Here is a 19,906-nt window from a genome sequence, read left to right as displayed (position 1 = left end):
TGGCTTAATCGTAAATCACACACACATACACACACCCACAAAACCCCCACCCACAATAAGGATTGTACATAACACCATCACTCTTCGGTTTCTGGGGCTTATGGGATATGGTATACCTTCTGGAGAAGTAGGTATGAGGGATTTTGGGTTTGTGATTTTGATCCACCGGATGTGACTGTTTCTTGTCAGAACCATTAGGAATCTGATTGGGTTAGTGACTGAGTTAAAGGGGTTTTGAGAACAGGGCCACTGTGTCAGTTTTCATCAAAAAATGGATCACCCATTGCTTTAGATATGGCAATATTCTTAGTCTGTTCTCACTTTCATTTTTGGTATTAGAGTTAGGTGAGAGTTAAAGAAAAACTTAAAGGTCTTCAGGCAAGGAAGTGACAGCTGAGGCAACTTTGCACATTGTTGATGTAACAAGTAGACACTTACCTATTCCTCCTTTAGGAGGGCATGATGAACATCAAAGGCACTGCTCCAAACAATACTGAAGGCCAGTGGGATTGCAGTCAAGGGGATGGTTTCCTACTTCTAATTATTATATGCAAATCATACTTTCGGTCCAGAGGTTTTTTTGTTTTTTGCACCTGTTGGTTTTCAGAGGCTAAACTACAGGGAGCAAATGTTAATTTGTCAGCACCTCATTTTATTAATTTTAAGGAGGAAGAAACCCAAGTGGTTCTGTACCCAGTCTATAGCTGTGTGAAAATTAAGAGAAAAGGAGAAACTCATTATGTGCCAAGCTTCTGTGAGGTGAGTGTATTGCACTATAGCCTTGAACTTGGGTTGTTGGACAGAACACCATCTAACTGGTGTGATCCTGATGTTGAAATAATAGATCTTCTTTGTTATTTCATATGTGGAATGCATTATGTACTTTTGTTTGTTACCTAGAAAGAACTATGATTTCCAGCTACCTGGGTTCAATGACCACAAACAGTCTTGTGGAAGAAAGCAATAGCAAACTGCTTCTGCTGTCCCCAAACCAGATGAACATGTTCATGAATCACCAGGAACTGAACTCAGCTCAGGAGATATTCACTTTAAACTATTAATATATTCTGGAAGCCAGATTTGTTACTTGGTGACAAATGGAGCAGAACATAAGGAATGTAAAAATATTGGACAATATCAGTAGAATTGAAAAAAATCAAATGATTCCTAGTTAAAGCAAATGGCTTTGATATGTGTATACACATATGTGATTCTTTTATTTTCTTGTGTAATTAATTGTTACATATTATGACAATCCTTCTTTTGTCCTGTATATTCTAAATGAATTTAAGGTACAATTCTCTTCATATTTATCTGGGAATAAGATGCTTGTGGGATTATTTCTATATACTGTAATAATACATGGAATTGTGCTGTAAATCTGTAAGCATTTATGTTTCTATGCTCTGGGTGGCAAGATCAGAAAGTTTCTTATATTATTATAAACAATAATATTTCACTGGTAATTAAATCTCTTTTAAGAGCAGAAAACTGAACAGGTAATTAATCCAATGTGAAGCCATGTGAAATAGGGAGCCCTTCGTGAGATCAGAAAATATATTACACTCTTGAATTTGAATTGTTGGGCAGAATAATTTCCTCAGATGCTGAAATCTAGATTGAAGTGGATATTGCTGATTCTCAAAAGTTTATCACAATGAAAAGTTGAATTTGTACAGTTTGGTCTAGTGGTTAAGGTACCAGGCCAGAAACCAGAAGACTGAGAGTTCTAGTCTCGCCTTGGGCATGAAGCCAGCTGAGTGATCTTGGGCCAGTCACCCTCTCTCAGCCCAACTCACCGCATAGGGTTGTTGTTGTTGGGAAAATAGGAGGAGGAAGGAGTATTAGGTATGTTCACCACCTTGAGTTATTTATAAAAATAATAAAGGTGGAATAAAAAATAATAAAGTCTTATATATTAATAAAATAATTTGCAATAAACCATAGATGTACCTTGGTACCTTGTACTCTGTGCTACTCACTCAGTGAAATTATGCCAGAAGAAATCTGTTTTAGGTGCCATCAAATCCACAATGCCACAGACTAACATAGATTTTTCTGTTGGAATATAGATGTCATAAACAATCACCCGTTGATCCCCGCCCATGTAGTATAGTAGTTAAGGTTTCAAATGTGGACTTCCAGTCCCTGTCCCACTACAGGGCTCACTGGCTAACATTGGTCCAGTAATTTTTCTCTTGGCCCAATCTACCTCACAGAGATATTATTCTGTGGGAATATACATACCTTGAAAAAATCAGTGATATAAATGCAATAATAAATACTTTTATCAATCAGAATGTTCATGAAATTACAACTCTGCCTTATAGCTTTGTTATTTTTCTGACTGCATGGAAGTATTTTCAGTTTTAACCCCACACTGGAAGGATGAGGAAGTTAATCCAATCTTTTATATTCATGCAGTACTGGCTTAATCTTATGACATAAGAACCCAAGAGCAACCCTGCTAGATCTGGTCAAAATTCATTCTGGTGTAGGACTTCCAGTGGGAAAATGGTGGCATGAACTGCATCCTCCACAATCTCTGTGGTAGACTGGCCAGTGTGGCAATTTCTCTGGGTTCAGGCAGGCTTCCTTAGAGCCCAGAAGTGTTCTCTGGAGAAAGGAGAACCCCAGGAAATCACCCCATGTGTCCTCGGGATGGCTGGTCGCAGCCACAAGATTACAAAATGGCATTTTGTGATCAACTGGTGAGCGATCAGCTGAGAGGTGGAGCTGTCATCTTTTTCCCAAGCCCCACTGAAGCCAAAAATGGACTCTAAAGTTGCCCACCCCATTTCTATAACACCAAGATTTTTTTTTTGATTTTTACCAAAGAGAGGCTTTTTACAACAAAAAAATGTGGAATCTCTTGGTGACTTTCATCATTTTTGGAATTTATTAATTTGGTGATTTGGCCTTTCTAATATATAATTTGTAATGTTGAGATTTAAGAATTTTTGCTTTTTTATTGCTTTCTTTATTAAAGTGAGTTTTGAGGAATATTTTTTTTTTCTTTGTTCTATCTGTGGATTGGAATTCTGACCTATTTGCTTTCACTTTTATGTGGGAATGCTATTTGTTATTACGTTCCATTTTTTCAGTTGGCTACACTGGAGATAAAAGGGCTGGAGAGAATGTTCAAGTATACTTTACCTTCCTGAGGCAGCAGAGGGTGCTATAATCTCCTCTGGAGACATATGGAGGAAATTAAAGTGATATTCAAAGATTTCTACAATGCAGTTACCCAAGATTTGGATCATTTCCCAGAAGGTGTGGAGTCCAAATTTTCTTAAAAATTGAGGGAAGCTGATAAGGCTGAAAATTATCCTAAGAATAAGTGGCGTCTCCAAAGAAGAAGATGAGAATTGGTAACTTGCATTTAAACAGTCAATGGAAAACTGAGTTGTGGAAAGTTGAAGATAGAGGGACTGGAAAGATTGTGCTGCCATCACACCATGATCAAGAAAGAGAATTAAGCTTCAAAGGCCGGAAGATTTCTGAGGAATATTTGGACTTTTTAAGACTGGTTGTAAAATTTGAAATTGACAAGAAGAAAGTTCTGGGCATAATATTGAGATATGTAAATGCCTTGGTTTACTCTGAAGTGGGATAACTGTCGAAATGTGCTTATCAGGATGGTCTCTTAAAGGTTTAGATAAATGTTTACGCTGTTTGGAGAATTCTTACGTTTTTGGTTAAAGGGTATTAATCATGTTACTTTTTAAATTATATAATAGTAATAAGTTGGTAGGTTATTTTGTTTCAGTTTAAATGCTTCACTTTGTCTTGATAATTGTTTAAATTTGTTTATTGGATGATTTTTTAAAAGTGTTAGATGACTGTTTTTATTTTTGAATGATATTCTTATAAACAAATAATAGCAATAAGATATAGTTAGGTTATTTGTTGTTTAGTTGGCAGATAGGAGCAAATTATAGTGAAAAAGTATATTGTTCGTTAGTATATTAGGTGATAAATTATGTTTGAAGGGTTTTTTGTGTTTCTTCACTGGGAAGGAAAATTTGTTTTAGAAGGGAATGTTATAATGAGAATTCAAATGCTTTCTAGAAATAATGCTTATTATAGTACAAACTGGAGTAAGAGATTGGAATTGATTTGGGACATCTTTGTTGTAAGAAGCCAGAAGTCGCTCTTTAATGAAGCTTTTTAAAAAAGATCCATTTTGGTGTAGTATTTTGCTTCCCACAGTGGCCAGCCAGAGGGTTTTGGGTGGCCTATGAACGAGAGTTGGAAGTGCAGCTCTCCTCTGCCCTCGTCTCCCTGCAGCTCAGCTTCGGAGAGATGCTGCCTCGAAGCTGGAGATAATATCGCGCTTGTTCTAACGGCAAGGGGGGCGAACTCACTGAAATTCCTTGTCAGATGCCTGTGGCTTTCACTTGTATCTTTTGTGGTAATGACTTCATTGCTGCATAGCACTCAGAGTCATTATGGAGTTGGGTGGCCTTAGATGTTTCATAAATGAGTAATTAAAGAGGGAAGAAAACAGTTTTGCAGATATGAAGTAGTGCAGAATTAAAGTTTGAAACACCGAAGCCCATCAGCATATATACAAACAGACATACTAAAGTAGCAGTGCAAAAAGTGTGCCCTGCCAACATCTTTTCTGTGGTCCTCAGAGACTTTCCAGAGTGAATGAGATAAAAAAAAAAGACTTTTTTTTGCATTTGGAGGTTAGGTAAAGGTAAAGGTTTCCCTTGACGTAAAGTCCAGTCATGTCTGACTCTAGGGGGCGGTGCTCATCTCTGTTTCTAAGCCTTGGAGCCGGCGTTGTCCATAGGACACTTCCGGGTCATGTGGCCAGCATGACGACACGGAATGCCGTTACCTTCCCGCCGAAGCGGTACCTATTGATCTACTCACATTTGAATGTTTTCGAACTGCTAGGTGAGCAGGAGCTGGGATTAACAATGGGAGCTCACCCCGCCGCGCGGTTTCGAACCGCCGACCTTCCGATCGACAGCTCAGTGGTTTAACCCGCAGCGCCACCGCATCCCTTTGGAGGTTAGGGTGCTTAAAAAGACGGTGGCCTTAAGCCTTGCAGGAGATTTTTGTTTTTGTTTTATTTTTATTTTTGGTGGGAGGGACTCTCCAAAAGTTCTGCACTACATACAACAATACCCACTATGCTGCATCAGTGTGTATGCAGCCCTGTGAACAATTTAGGTCACTTGTTTATTATTGAGTGCTCCTCAGAACAGAAAGGTGGGACTTCAATCAATCAATCAATGAATCCAATCAATCACCATGTGTGTTAATTGCATCCTTTAACTGATATATTATTACATTTTACTTGTTTTATTAATCCATTGTGTCTTGTTTTTATGGCTTGTAATCTACCACAAAATCCTATAGATAATAGGAAGGTTATCCTATAGATAATACAAACATTTTAGTAAAAGGTAGGCAGATAGATAGATTTGAATAGAATAGCTAAACAGAAGGAGAAGAAAACACATCGACAAAGCACGTATAAGCTCTGCGAATTGGACCAACTTCAGAAGTATCTGCTGAACTTACAGGCTAAATGAATAGTGCAACCTTTGTCCTTCAGAGGGATGGGTGTGGAATGCTATAACAATCAGCTGCCAGGTATTCTGCTGTTACTTTATATGGAGCATTGGAAAATGAAAGTCACGAAGGCTAGGGACAAAGGTCTAGGAGAAATGGGAATAAAGTAGAGAATCTAAAGGATATATCTTGGAAGTCTTATCAGGTAAGGAAACTGTTTTTAAAAATCAGAAATATAGCTCATGCTTTTAATTACTGAAATATGTTTAAGTTTAATGATGAATTGGTAATTTAAATCAAAGAGATCTTCTTCCCCAACCTTGGTTTACCTTACAGAATGACATTGTCTTTGTGAAGGTACAACAATAAATGCATACTTTTAATATATGCTTTGACATGAGATTTTCAAGGAAAAGATAGATAAATGTAGTTGGAATAGGGATATCACTATGAGATATTTCATTAAGCAGACTTCCTTGTTAGTGAAGTAAAAGGTTATTTACTACTGCCGCTTTCATTTTAAATGTGCTTGAAATGGCTGCTTCTTGACTTCTTTTCACGCAGAGTTTATGCTGCCAGGGAAGACAGGTTACCCAGCCTTGGTGGATGGGTGAATTTTCATTTACAATGAATAATATTTCTTGATCCATTTGATTGATTCCCCCACCTTCCTTCCCCAACCCATAAATAAGTAACAACCCCTTTAGAAGTATTGAACTGACAGGCTAAATTAATAGTGCAACCTTTGGGTCTCTAGGCATTTTTTTTATTGTGCTAGTATTGGGAATATTCGACACAAAAAGATAGACAATCAGGGAAGCAGTGGTGGGAAGCAAGCTAACCTATATTGAGTACAGCAAGATATACAGTGCAATTAAGAACTTCGCAGAAGTAGATTCTAGAAACACCTTTGATACTACCAATGTCTGTGTGTATCTTCTCAACACCCTCCACCAGTTCCTGCTAATTTATTCCACTATATGGCACACTGCAAAATGAACCAGAAAGAAATAATTGAGAATGTATCTATTTTCACATGATATATCATATGTTCACACATGTTGGCAAGAGTCTTTGTGCCTGGATAAAAGTATGATAAATAAACAAATAAAATATTTGGGTATCAGGTGAAGGATACCCCAAAATACCCATTTTTATTGGCAAAAAATGAAAAATCCAAAGCTGATCATCTGTAGTTAGATCCTGGAGAATAGAGTTAATTAAACTAAATTAGTACAGTTGTTATTCTATTATTACTTTTGAATTAATTCAAATATAAGTTGCTTTCAAATTTACAATGTCAATATATAAAATTCCATGATTGATTTGTGGGTGTGTGTTTAAATAATGATTGTCTCACCAAAACAACAAATGCAACTTGAAATGCGGTGTTTTCCTTTCCAGAGTCTCGTCCTTCTATCTCCAGCTCCATGTGGTCCTTCTTTTCTCCTGTTTGGATCTTCATACTTCTGCAGCTCTCACATGTAGCAGGTAAAGTATTGTTCCGAGGAAAGTCTATGGCAATGACTCATTTGGTTTCAGGGTAATAGCATGTGAATGCAGAGCAAGATCCATCTCCTGCGTCTTATTGTACTGCTTTGAAGAGTAAATATGGCAGCCACAGCAAGTAGTTGCTGGCATGACCACAATCATATCAAAATTCATTCTAGAGCCTACTCTTGATGGTGTCCCACTCTGATAGCCCAATACAGAAATTCATGTCCTACAAACAGGACAATGACATTAGGGAGAAATGTGGGACATGCTACAAAGCTACAATTTCTGCATTCTAATGACCATCTTGATTTGTTCTACTTTTTAAAGGTCACTTTTCAATCAAACCACCAAAAAATCCTATAATTGGATACCTTGGAATGGAAGTAATTCTCCCATGTCAAATAGAAACCTCGGGGCCACTCACAGACACCAATATCAATGTTCAGTGGATCTTGGATAAATCATTCCAAAAAATTGAAGTGAAAAACTATAAAGCTGCAACGGAGCATAAAAGATACCAAGGTCGAACACAGCTCTTTGATTCTGAGTTTAATAAAGGGAACATGTCCCTGCTGCTGAGGAACATTAGTCTCTCTGACCAAGGAAAATATACCTGTATCATATCCTCTCAAAACTGGTATGATGAAGCAGTGGTTGAGTTGCTTTTAACAGGTAAGGTGATTTAGTCTGTTCTTGAAATAACCCAAAGTTATGATTCTGATAACATGGGATTTTGCAAGGGTCACATTGTAGACATAGCAATGGAAAGAAGATAAGGTGAGAAATTTGCTTTCCATTGGCATGTCACTGGTCTCAAAGTTGGTGAAACCTGATTGTGTCCTGTTCTGCATCAAACCGCACAGGCAGCTCCCAAGACTTTTTATGTCTTCTGTGTTTTTTAGCAATTTGATGGAAAAATGCCTTTTCTTCTAATAAGCACATTTCACTGGAAGGCTTATAAATGAGTTGCATGGCTCTGGTACTTACCTTACCTATGAGATGGTCACAATACCTTGCACCGTAAGATACTTGTCTCTACTTCCATGGCTTCCAGACTAAAATTAAAAGCAAAGAAAGAGAATGGAATTTGTGCATGTCGCAAATCTGAGAGTAAAAATACCATCTCATCCACAACGAGCAAGTAAACTTGAAATAAACAGCTAAAGAACTTCTAAAGCATCCAAAATTTGAAGTAGAAAAAACAGAGGAAGAATATGCTCAGGAAGTTGAAGGAGGGATTTTGACAAAGTCTTGGGCCATTTTGGAGAAATTGTTGTCTTCTCTAAGAGCTTGTCCTGGGTTTGCTTGGTTTCATCACCTTCAAAGCTTTTCACTTTTAAAACTGTGCTGTTTTGGTAGAAGGTCTTTGTGCATGTGCAATTCTAATCTTGAAGTTCCTTATTTTTTAAGTGAAAAAGTGTACAGGAGGTTCTCTCTGTTTTTTTTTTTAACTGTATATCTTTGTGAATCCAGAGTCTCCCTCGTGTATTCAGAAATCCAATGCATTTATTGGATTTATTAGATTTTTTTAAAATCCCACCTTCATTATGTTTATAAATAACTCAAGGTGGCAAACATACCGAATGCTCCTTCCTCTTCCTCTTTTCCCCACAACAACAACCCTGTGAGGTGAGTTGGGCTGAGAGAGAGTGACTGGCCCAAAGTCACCAGACGGCTTTCATGTCTAAGGTGTGAAGTGTCCTGTACTTATTAATTTGATTGATTAATCAATTTCCCTCAATTAATACAAGACAATAAATAATAATAATAATAATAATTAAATAATAATTAATTTTCCTGTACTTATTAATAGAGGGGCATTAAATATTCTGGTATAGGAAATAACAAGAAGTGTTACCCTTTTCAAAGCTTGAGTTGGTTGTGCTGTAATGGGCTGAGTGCTCAGGCACTTTTTGATGAATTTGCATGGGTCTCCATTTTGCTGGAAGATGTTGTATAGGTAGCCTGTTTCCTTTTTCTGGTGTTCTGGGTTGCTGCAGTGCATTTTTGCTCATCTGAGTAAAGTCCTTACACAACTCCTCTTGTGGGAGGTTGGATTGTGTGATGGTTGCCTAACCTAACAAAGCCAGACTCACAAGTGGGCTCTAGGAAATCTGGTTTATTGAAGGATTAGTATGCAAGTACAGAGAAAGCTGAGAATGAGCAAAAGCGCGCCAAATACAAATTAAGAACCCTCGGCTCAAAACGTAAGACCTCCCCCCACCCAGCCGTTCTAACCGCCCCCCTCCCAGGTGCCAGTAACTGTCTTCACCAGTCCTGGGAAAGCAACCTTGAGCATTTGAGAAAACCCAAACACATTCCATTCCCTCAACCAAGAGATAACAGTCCTGGCTAAGGCAGCCTCCCTTTCCTGCAAATCAACCACGCAATTAACAACTGACACGTGAAGTGTTACAAATCAAATAACTGACACGTGAAGTGTTACAAATCAAATACGTGGTTAGCAAATGACATGTGAAGTGTTACGATGTATCAGGCACATTGAAACAGTGAACATGACATACCGCCCCCCCAAAGAATACTATGGCGCAGGTTTCATAGGATAAGCAGAATGAAATCATGTAATTAAAAGGGGAGAGCGCACATCGCATGCAGCCACCCACTCGGTGGGAAAAATGCTTCCATCGAATGAGGTACTGTAGTGTGCCACGAAGTCGGCGAGAATCCAGGACCTCCTTCACTTCGAAGTGCTTCTGGCCATCAATCATGATTGGCGCGGGAGGAGCAGGCTGAGGGTGCCAGTGAGCGGAGTGGGTAACGGGTTTGAGCAAGCTGCAATGAAAAACGGTGTAAACGGCGAAGATTGTGAGTCAGGTCTAACTTAAACGTGACAGGATTCACAACAGCAACAATAGGAAAAGGGCCAACAAATTTAGGTGCCAACTTCTTAGAAGGTTGAGAAGATTTGATGTAGTTGGTAGACAGGTACACGTTATCCCCCACCTTAAAAGGGGGCTGAGGTGCACGTTTTTTTATCAGCATGGAGCTTATAAGCCAAGCGGGCGTCAGCCAACGCTTCCTGGATCACCGGCCAGGAATCTGCCAAGTGCGCAGCCCAATCCGAAGGAGAGGAAGGTGGAACGGTGGGCTGAGGAAGGTCAGGAATGGGCACAAAGTCCCTCCCAAATACAGTACTGAAAGGTGTGCGCCCAGTGCTTTGATGAACGGAGTTGTTGTATGCCACTTCAGCGAAGGGGAGGAGATCTACCCAATTGTCTTGTTGGTAGTTTACAAATGAGTGGAGGAACTGCTCAAGGGTGGCATTAAGAGCCTCCGTGGCTCCGTCAGTCTCAGGATGCCACGCCGTGGATAAGGCTTGTTTAGTGCCAACAAGTTTTAAAAATGCCCTCCAGAAGTGGGAGGTAAACTGTGTCCTGTGATTCGTGACCAAACGGGAGGGGCTCCCGTGGATCCTGTAGATGTGGATTAGGAAAAGGTGGGCTAATTGCTGTGCCGACGGAATGGAGGCACATGGAATGAAATGGGCTTGCTTAGAGAAATAATCTTTCACCACCCAAATCACAGTCTTTCTTTGGCTGGGAGGCAAATCGACGATAAAATCCATGGAGACCTCCTCCCAAGGGCAGCATGGACTGGCGACAGGTTGCAGTAAGCCCTGAGGTTTACCCCCCTTCCGTTTTGACATGGCACAAATTGGACAAGAAGCAACATAATCCTTGACATCACGTCTTAAGGAGGGCCACCAAAATTGCCTGCGGATCAGGTGTAGAGTCTTTACAACTCCAAAATGACCCGCCAGCTTATCATCATGAGACCCCCTTAAGATTTCCTTTCGCAGAGTGTCAGGCACATAGAGGCAATTTTGCCTCCAAGCAAAGCCTTTGTCAAAAGAAACCTTGTCCCTATTTGCTTGCAGCCAGGTGTCAGATTTCAGCTCAGAGAGAAACTTTTGTTGCAATTGGGAAGGAACAGCCGGCGCTCTAGCAGCCAGTGAAATTGACACTGAGGGCCCCCCCCCCCACGGGTCTGGCTGCGTGTGACAGCTTGCATCCCCAATTGGGGTTCTGTCCAAAGCGTCCCCACGACTTCAGGTGCCCGGGCTGAATCTTGAGGCAAGCATGAAAGCGCATCGGCCAGGAAGTTTTTCTTCCCTGGAATGAACTTTAACTGGAAATCAAAACGGCTAAAGAATTGAGCCCAACGAACCTGCTTAGGGCTGAGTTTACGAGGTGTGCTAAGGGCTTCCAAATTCTTATGGTCAGTCCACACTTCAAATGGACATTTAGCCCCCTCTAAAAGGTGGTGCCAAGTGTCTAAAGCTGCTTTCACAGCAAAAGCCTCTTTTTCCCAGACATGCCACTGTCTCTCTGTTTCAGCGAACTTTCGGGATAAGTACGCACAAGACTTGAGGCAACCGGCAGCATCGGCTTGCATCAAGAGAGCCCCAATGGAAAAATCCGAAGCATCCACCTGAACCACAAAGGGTTTATCGGGATCAGGATGTTGCAGAATAAGTTCAGCAGTGAAGAACCCCTTAAGCTTGTCAAACGCCGCCTGGCATTGAGGCGTCCAATTGAGCACCGCCCCCGGGTTTTTCACCCTGCATGTATCACCCCGCCCCTTGGTTTTCAGTAAATCAGTTAGAGGCAATGCAATCTCAGCGAACCCCTGGATGAATGGGCGATAATAGTTGCAAAATCCCAGGAAACTTTGGAGCTGCCTGCACGTGCGCGGGCGCTCCCAATCCCAAATGGCTTGCACCTTGGCAGGGTCCATTTCCACCCCAGCATCTGAGATTCTGTACCCTAAGTCCAGTTGTGTTTTGTGAAATTCACATTTAGAGAGCTTGGCATACAACTCTGCCTTCCGTAGTTTGCTGAGCACCTGTTTCACCAAACGCTCATGCTCTTCCATCGTTTCAGTGTAAATGAGCACATCATCCAAATACACCAAAACCCCCTTAAACAAATGATCATGTAATACCTCATTAATTAGCTGCATAAACACCCCAGGTGCCCCTGCCAACCCAAACGGCAACATCTTGTACTGGAAGGAGCCCAGCGGGCAATTGAAAGCAGTCTTCCATTCATCTCCTTCCCATATATGGATACAGAAGTATGCCTCCCTCAAGTCCAGTTTAGAGAATATTTTCCCTTTGGACAGATGTGCCAGCATGTCTTTTAGGATCGGTAACGGGTATTTATTTAGGACCGAGACCGCATTGAGCCCGCGGTAATCCGTGCACAGTCTCAAAGTCCCATCCTTCTTGGCTCAGAACAAGACTGGAGCGCCCACCGTCGAATTAGCTGGCTCAATAAAACCCCTGGCTAGATTTTTGTCCACAAACTCCCGTAACGTTGCCAGCTCCTTTTGCGTCATGGCATAGATTTTAGGTTTGGGCAGCTGTGCATTAGGGACCAATTTAATCGCACAGTCAGTTCTCCAGTGAGGGGGGAGTTGATCCACCTCCTTTTCTCCAAAGACATCTGCAAAACTCTGGTACTATTCTGGCAGGCCCTCCAGGGGGCCGGCTGCAAGATGCGGTGTCACCGCCGCCACCCTCCCCACCGCAGCCTGCGGGGTGTCTTCTTCCATAGGGATTTGGTAGAACCCATCCCCAAATGTCAAAGTTCGGGGCACCCACTTTATGTGTGGGTTTTGCTGGACCAACCAGGGCATCCCCAGAATGACCAACGGTCCTCCCACCAGGGCCACAATAAACGGCAGCCTTTCCCTGTGGCTACCCATCTGCAATGCCACCAAATCTGTAAAATGGGTGACTGGCTTCCCCCCCACTGTAGAACCATCCAGCTGGGTAAAAATCATAGGGTGTTTTAGGGGGAACGTGGGTAATTCCAACGCATCCACCACGTCTGGGTGCATCAAGCAGCGGGAACACCCCGAATCGACCAACGCCCATGCTTCAACAGTTCGGGTGCGGGAGTCCAGCTTAACTTTCACTGCCAACGTAGGAAAGTTTCCACTCACCTAGGGGTAGTCGCTCCCTCCCTCTTCCACCTGCCCAGCGGCGCCCTTTAGAGCAGGTGGCTGGCGTTTCCCGCCGGCTGGAGCAGTTCGGGCTCCCCCTCCTCTCCGAAATACGGGACTCCTTCTTCTTCGCCCTCAGCTACAGCCGCCTTCATCTTTCTGGGGAAGGTGGGCGACTTCCCTGACGATCTCCCCTGGCACTCCTCAGGCCTCCTTTTTGGGCATGCTGCCACTCGGTGGCCCTCCTTCCCACATCGAAGGCACTGCCCTTTCAAGTAGCGGCTCTCCCTTTCCTCCTGCCACGCCATTCTTCCTGCTCTGGCCGCGGTGCCCATGGGTTTGGCAGCTCTCATCATGGCCATTTGCTTGGGACCCCTCTTGCTTTGCGCAAACTTCACGTGGGCCTGCTCCACATTCCCTGCTAGCTGTATCCAATCATATAGAGTGGTTGGGTCTGCCCTCCCCAAAGACCACCTCAACAATTCAGGTCGCAGACCATCCTTGAACATTTCTATCAGGGTTGTCTGTGACCAATCATCCACCTTGGCAGCTAAAGCTTGGAACTCTAAGGCGTAGTCTGCCACCGACCTTGATCCCTGGATTAAGTCCCTCAGGGCCACTTTGGCTTTTTCTTTTGCCAACGGGTCAGCAAAATGTAACTTGAGCGCCCACAAGAACTCCTCGAAATCGATCAATTCTAGGGCCTCCATCTCAGTCAATTGCACGAACCAATCAGCTGCCCTGCCTTCTAGCTTGGTGGCCACCACATTTACCTTAGCCCTCTCCGAAGGAAACAGCGCCCCAAACTCCTCCATATAGCTCTTTGCATTTGTCAGGAAAAATGACAACTTTGTGGGGTCCCCATCAAACTTAACCATAAACTCCCGGTATCTAGACCCAGCGGGCTCTTCTTCTTCTCCTTCTGTCCAGTCTTTTGCTTGGCACCCATCAACTTTTCATCTGGGGGGGGGGGGAATCCGAAATCCTGACTTTGGGATGTCTCTTCTCCCCCCTTTCCATTTTCCTTCCTCGGTTGTCCGAACGCCGTGGGGGCAATGGGGATGATCGGCTGGGGCTGCTGGATGGTGAACCCGCCCAATGTCTCCTCTGACCTTTCATCCTCGCCCCCGGGGAGGAGGGAGGAGAGGGGGACGACTGGCGGGAATGGTGCTCCCTTCTCTCCTCGACTGGGTCCCACAAAGCCAATGATATTTTCAGCACCATTGCCTCTAGGGATTGCAACCTGGCGTCCCACCCTTGTGCCTTCACAGGGCTTGCAGAGTCCTCCGACCCTCTTTCACCGGCCACAGTCACAGTCGGGGACAGCGGGTACCTCAGCTTCCAAGACGTCCTCAATGTCCCTGGTAGAGGTCCCTGCTCCTCATCCCACATCACCTGCTTGGTCGGCGCCTCATCTGCCTTCTTCACCACCTTGGACTTCACAGTCTTTTGGATCGCAGGACTGGGACTCGACACTCCCGACAGATCCTCCAATTCCGGAGTGGGTTGTCTCCCACCTCCTCTAGCCGTGGAATCCGGCTCCCCAGCATCTGAGTACTCGCTCTCCCCCGAGTACGGAGTGGGCTCAGTCATCGCTAACTCTAGTTCCTCACAGATTGCTCTGGATAGAAGTTAGTGGTAAGGGTTTAAGATTCTCAGCTTTATGTAATGGTTGCCTAACCTAACAAAGCCAGACTCACAAGTGGGCTCTAGGAAATCTGGTTTATTGAAGGGTTAGTATGCAAGTACAGAGAAAGCTGAGAATGAGCAAAAGCGCGCCAAATACAAATTAAGAACCCTCTTCTCAAAACGTAAGACCTCCCCCCACCCAGCCGTTCTAACCGCCCCCCTCCCAGGTGCCAGTAACTGTCTTCACCAGTCCTGGGAAAGCAACCTTGAGCATTTGAGAAAACCCAAACACATTCCATTCCCTCAACCAAGAGATAACAGTCCGGGCTAAGGCAGCCTCCCTTTCCTGCAAATCAACCACGCAATTAACAACTGACACGTGAAGTGTTACAAATCAAATAACTGACACGTGAAGTGTTACAAATCAAATATGTGGTTAGCAAATGACATGTGAAGTGTTACGATGTACCAGGCACATTGAAACAGTGAACATGACAGATTGTTACTTTGGTAATAGTTAACTTGGTTAGTGTGGGTCATTTTCCGATAGACTTTTGTTTCTAATTTGCCATCATTTCCTGTTTTCTTCTTCTCTTGTGAATTTTATCCTTTTGAAGATGTTGTTGATTGTTTAATGTGTCTTCTCTAGTTGTTCCTTTTTTTATTATGATGAAGGTGTTGTCTACATACTGGATCCATACTTTTTGTTGTATGCTGAGATCCATGAAGTTTTCAGGCACAGTCTGGGTTTAGATCTATTCCATATTCTCAGTATGGCACGTCTAATAAAATAGTTTTTAAATCCACATTAACTTTATCATACCATAAATATCCATGCCCTCCAAACCTCAGGTTGTGAACTTCTAACACTAGTAGTCTTTTGTTTCTCAGCAACATCCATTCTTTCATCCAAACTAAACAACGAGTTGCAAAATACTATTTCAAATCTAGTAATACCATTGCTCAAATGGTACATTAGTTGTCAGTACTGGTATTGTCTGTAACAAAAACATCATTCTTGGCAAAACATTCATTTTTTTTTCACAGAAATTCTCCCCAACAGTGACAATTTTAATTTCTTCCAACTTAACATGTCTTCTTAATTTCATTCCATGTGTTAACATAATTATTTTGAAATAACATGAAATTTATATTTGTCATAATAATGCCCAAGTATTTTACTTTTTTCTCAATCTTAAAACCAGTTTTCTCCATCAGTTCTATTTGATCTTCTATTTTTATATTTTTTGTTAACATTTTCATCTTCTGATGATTCATCTTAAAACCTGCTAGCATACCAGATTCCCTCTGGTGGGAGGAGAAGGGCGATAACAAATTAAATAAATGAATAAATAAATAAAATACCAAAGTCCTTTTATTTTCCCATTAATGTTTCTACTCCCTCTAACGGATCCTCCAAAACTCCCACAAGGTCATCAATGCTTATAAGTTTCTTTTTAAAACTTTACTCCCATGATTCTCTCACCTTGGCTTATGTCTCACTTCAGTACCTCAAGAACTAAAATGAACAAGAGTGGAGACAGAGGGCATCCTTGTCTTGTCTCTTTTTGAATCTCACAAAGTTTTGTTAATTCTCCATTAACAATTATTTGTGCTTTCTGTGAAGTATAAGTCAATCTTACTCATTTAAAAAAATTATCTCCAAAGTTCCTATCTTCCAGAACTCTAAACAAGAAAATCCAGGTCAAATTATCAAAGGCCTTCCTGCATCTAAGAAGATCAATGCAGCTTGCTTTTCACTGTGTTGCTCCAAATACTCCAGAATATCCCACACATTTCTAATATTATCTCATGGTAAAAACCCACAGTGATCTTCATGAATAAGTCCTGTAAAATTATTGTTCAACCTTTCAGCCAAAATCATTGCTAAGTGTCAGTTTCTAAGTTTCTTCAGAGTAAGGATACACTAGACCAGCAATTATCTACAGGGGGCCATATAGCCTCATGGGGGCCCTAGGATACTTCAAGGGGGCCACAGGTGAAAAACATGTAACATGGGGGCCATGGCACATGCCAAGGGGGCATAGAAAAACAAAGTGTATTATACTACAAGTGCTATCTCGTTGATGCCAAAAAAATGCACCAGTTACTGTTTCATCTCCATATCTGTCTGGAAGGGAGCCATGGTTGAAGAAAAGTTGAGAAACACTGCTTTAGACATATTCTGTACTTCCTGTGGCCATGGAAACTAAAGGCATTGTATTTCTGTGCAGCAAATGGAGGCAACCCCACCATTACCTTGGCGGATTACACAGGCACAGGTATTGGACTCACCTGCAGCTCTGAGGGGTGGTACCCAAGACCACAGGCTCTCTGGCTGGGCAGCAATGGGAAAAACCGGACAGAGAAGTCGGGCATAGCAAACACGGAGGCCACAGCAGGGATCTTTTGGGTTTGGGGTTCCATTACACTCGAGCCAGGAGTGGATAGCGAAGTCTCCTGCAAAATCATCAACGGCCTGGTAAAGAGCGAGAGAGAATCCCGAATCCTCGTTTCTGGTGAGTGGGGGATGGACTAGGGGCTGTATTTTAATAGTGAAGCTTACTTGGAATATACTGTTGGAGAATTATATATCTACTCATTGTTTTAAAAAGGTAGGCTCTTGTTCAACTTCTATTTGTCAGTGTACCTTATACAATAATTAAAAAATTAGTTATGACAATATTTGTTTCAAAGAAAAACATCAAGCTGCAAATCTACGCAGCCAGAATACATTTCCTGGGTTCAGTACCACATATGCATTTTCTTGGAATTCAGGACAGTGCTCACCTATTTTAAGAGTGACTCTACAGGTACGTTTTCTTCCCCTACAGCCCCATCTTTGATCCGCGGCACATTCACACGTGAAAAGCAGAAGGAAAGAGACAAAGGGTTGGTGCTGTTTCCATGGTCTTGGATGCAGGAGGAGAGGGAGGAGAGGAACCTTGGGCAGAGAACCTCAGTCCTGCTGGTGCCCAACTCCTTGCACATCCAAGAGCTGAAAATATGACAATATTTACAAAAAGATCTTGTTTCTGGATAGATGGAAAGAATGGCTTCTGTGTGCCTTTATCCCATCTCTGGAAGCCATTCTTCCCAATTTCAGGAAACAATTTTCACTTCTTTATTGGATCTGTAGATTAAGCCTATTGTGAACTTAACATGTATTTTGCTACTTATTTTGGGGACAAGAAGCATGCAGGAAAATCCCTGCAGTTGGTAGGTTGCTGCTGAATTTTGGCAGCACAGACTTGAGGACCTGCAAAGGTCACAAAATAGGGCCTGGGAGTCTGCGTATTTTGTCCGTTAAGTACTTAATGGCCTTGTGGTTACCATTACTACATAATTAAACGGAACCATATTCTTATTATCAGTGTGATGTACAGAAAGAATAGAGTCCCTTTTTGGGGAAGATGGGCAGTGATGGAAATTTGAAATATAAATAAATAGAATAAATAAATAACAGGATAATATGTGTACCATGAAGAGGAAATTCTTCCATTTTGAATTTGATTTTGGTCACTGCAGAATCACATGGTGTACTTGGAAATCTTTTCCTTAAAGTCCAAATTAATGGCACTTAAAATCATATTTAATTTAAAGAAATTAGGTTTTAGACTAAATTTAAATAAATGAAATTGACTTAATTTAATTAATTAAACTAAATTAGACTAAATTGAACCAAATGTTTCCATTCCCCATGTTGTAGTCTTACCCATATTCATCTTGAATGCTAGAAAAAATTTAGCTAACTTTTTTTTTGTTTGGCAATTTTGAATTTCTTCTGAAATACTACTACTACTACTACTACTCCAACTAAAATCTATGTAATATTTCAATGTGTCTTTCAGATGCTTTTTATCCAACTTCTTCCCCTTGGATTGCACCCTTTGTAATCATTTTAGTGCTTTTCGGTTGCCTCACTGCTTTTTTGGCATATAAATGGAGACGTAAGTATTATAAATTTGTTATTAGGAGAATTTGTGAAATTATGTCCACAACATATTTTAGGAAAAGCCTCTTCTTCTCTGTCTGTGCTAATAAATGTGTCATATGTGGTATAAAAACAGAATACACTCAATTACATTGTACATATCTACTCTAATTTCTCTCCAAAAAGCATGGAAGCCTTGGTCTAACTGTATTCTCTTAACAGTAAATAGTAGATTCATTTAATGACAGCCATTTCCCAAACATGCAGTTGGCAGGTCCTGGGAATACTGTACAGTAGAAATTATGTGTTGTGTTTGAAGGATTTGACCAAGACCTTTCAGCCCAACAGCAAAACATGCTGCTTCCTTGGCCAAGGAATGATAGAAGGCCGGGCTCCTAAGACTTCTACCAGGGTCAACCAATGCAAACCTGTTCTCACCTGCTCCTGCCCACACAGGCTGCTTTTCCACCATCCCAGTTCACTCCTGTGACTGAAGAAGATTCCAAAATCTTGAAATCTTGTTCTCTGTAAAACAATTGGGGTCCTCCAGAAGTGGATTTTTGAAAAAAGAATGTTACAGAGTGTTTTGAAGTCTGATGGGTTTGCATGTATTTCTCTGCTTTGTTTCAGGGAGCTTGCAGGAAGTATCTCAGTTTGGTAAGTAATGTCCAGTCATAGTTTTTACACTGTAACAGTGCCTAAAATGACATAGGTAGATTATTAAAAAAGAGGGCAATGCCTCCTTAAAAATGTCTTCTTTTCTTTCCAAAGAGACCCCCCTATAAAGAGATGAATCAATAAAGTTTAGCTTCACCTTTATGTTTATTTTTGTATCCACAATTTTTAAAACACCTGACACAATGCATGTTGCTCCCTAAATCTGCATTGTTATGTGCAGTTTCCCCAATATACCACAGAAAACAAAGGATAAGAAGTTGTTAATTTTTTGGAAGATGGTATGAAAGTTTGCTTGTAGTTTTCAGTAGAAGGGGAATTATTTGCTAATACTGGTGTCCATTTAGAAGCATATGCAGCTCTCGTCCTGATGGTAGCACATTGAATGTAATATGTCATTCCAGTTTTAAGAAATAGTAATTGTATTACTTTCTGCAGAAAAAGAAACAAATGAAGTGAAAAGTGGTGAGTGCATTTTTAAAGTATACATTCTATAATAGTATACCAAATTGTCAGTATATCGATCCAGATCTCCAATCAGTTTAAGAACAGCATTCTAATTTAAAAGTTTAAAGAAGGAATAAATAAAATAAATAGATCCATGAAAAATGCTATAACTAAAAGAGCAGCAAGTATTTGATTATAGAATATTAGAAGTCTGGGGAAAAA

At 41.4% G+C, this 19,906-nt stretch overlaps 2 protein-coding genes across 3 annotated transcripts in view; one reads left to right on the top strand and one right to left on the bottom strand.

The window, feature by feature from the left end:
• LOC134495537 (V-set domain containing T-cell activation inhibitor 1-like) overlaps nt 1–19,906 on the bottom strand; it is a 142,664-nt gene that overhangs the window by 78,862 nt on the left and 43,896 nt on the right. The gene's annotated exons all lie outside the window — the stretch shown is intronic.
• Nucleotides 6,943–19,347, top strand: LOC134495532 (butyrophilin subfamily 3 member A2-like). Of its 2 annotated transcripts, XM_063301043.1 has the most exons (5): nt 6,943–7,023; nt 7,357–7,701; nt 16,863–17,147; nt 18,480–18,578; nt 19,193–19,347. In XM_063301043.1, the coding sequence occupies exons 1-5, from the start codon at nt 6,963–6,965 to the stop codon at nt 19,225–19,227; spliced, it is 825 nt and encodes a 274-aa protein (XP_063157113.1). In that variant the 5' UTR covers nt 6,943–6,962; the 3' UTR covers nt 19,228–19,347. The 2 variants fall into 2 exon arrangements, with proteins under 2 accessions (XP_063157113.1, XP_063157112.1); XM_063301042.1 differs by lacking the exon at nt 19,193–19,347 and having other exon boundaries at nt 18,480–19,170.

This window comes from Candoia aspera, chromosome 4 (genome assembly GCF_035149785.1).
Source record: "Candoia aspera isolate rCanAsp1 chromosome 4, rCanAsp1.hap2, whole genome shotgun sequence".
Classification (NCBI taxonomy): Eukaryota; Metazoa; Chordata; class Lepidosauria; order Squamata; family Boidae; genus Candoia; species Candoia aspera.
This window is presented reverse-complemented; position numbering and strand designations above follow the sequence as displayed.

Coding starts and splice junctions, on each gene's coding strand:
- LOC134495532 (XM_063301042.1), top strand. CDS start 6,963: ATGTGGTCCTTCTTTTCTCCTGTTTGGATCTTCATACTTCTGCAGCTC. Junction 7,024..7,356: donor GCAGCTCTCACATGTAGCAG/GTAAAGTATTGT, acceptor TACTTTTTAAAG/GTCACTTTTCAATCAAACCA. Junction 17,148..18,479: donor ATCCCGAATCCTCGTTTCTG/GTGAGTGGGGGA, acceptor TGTGTCTTTCAG/ATGCTTTTTATCCAACTTCT.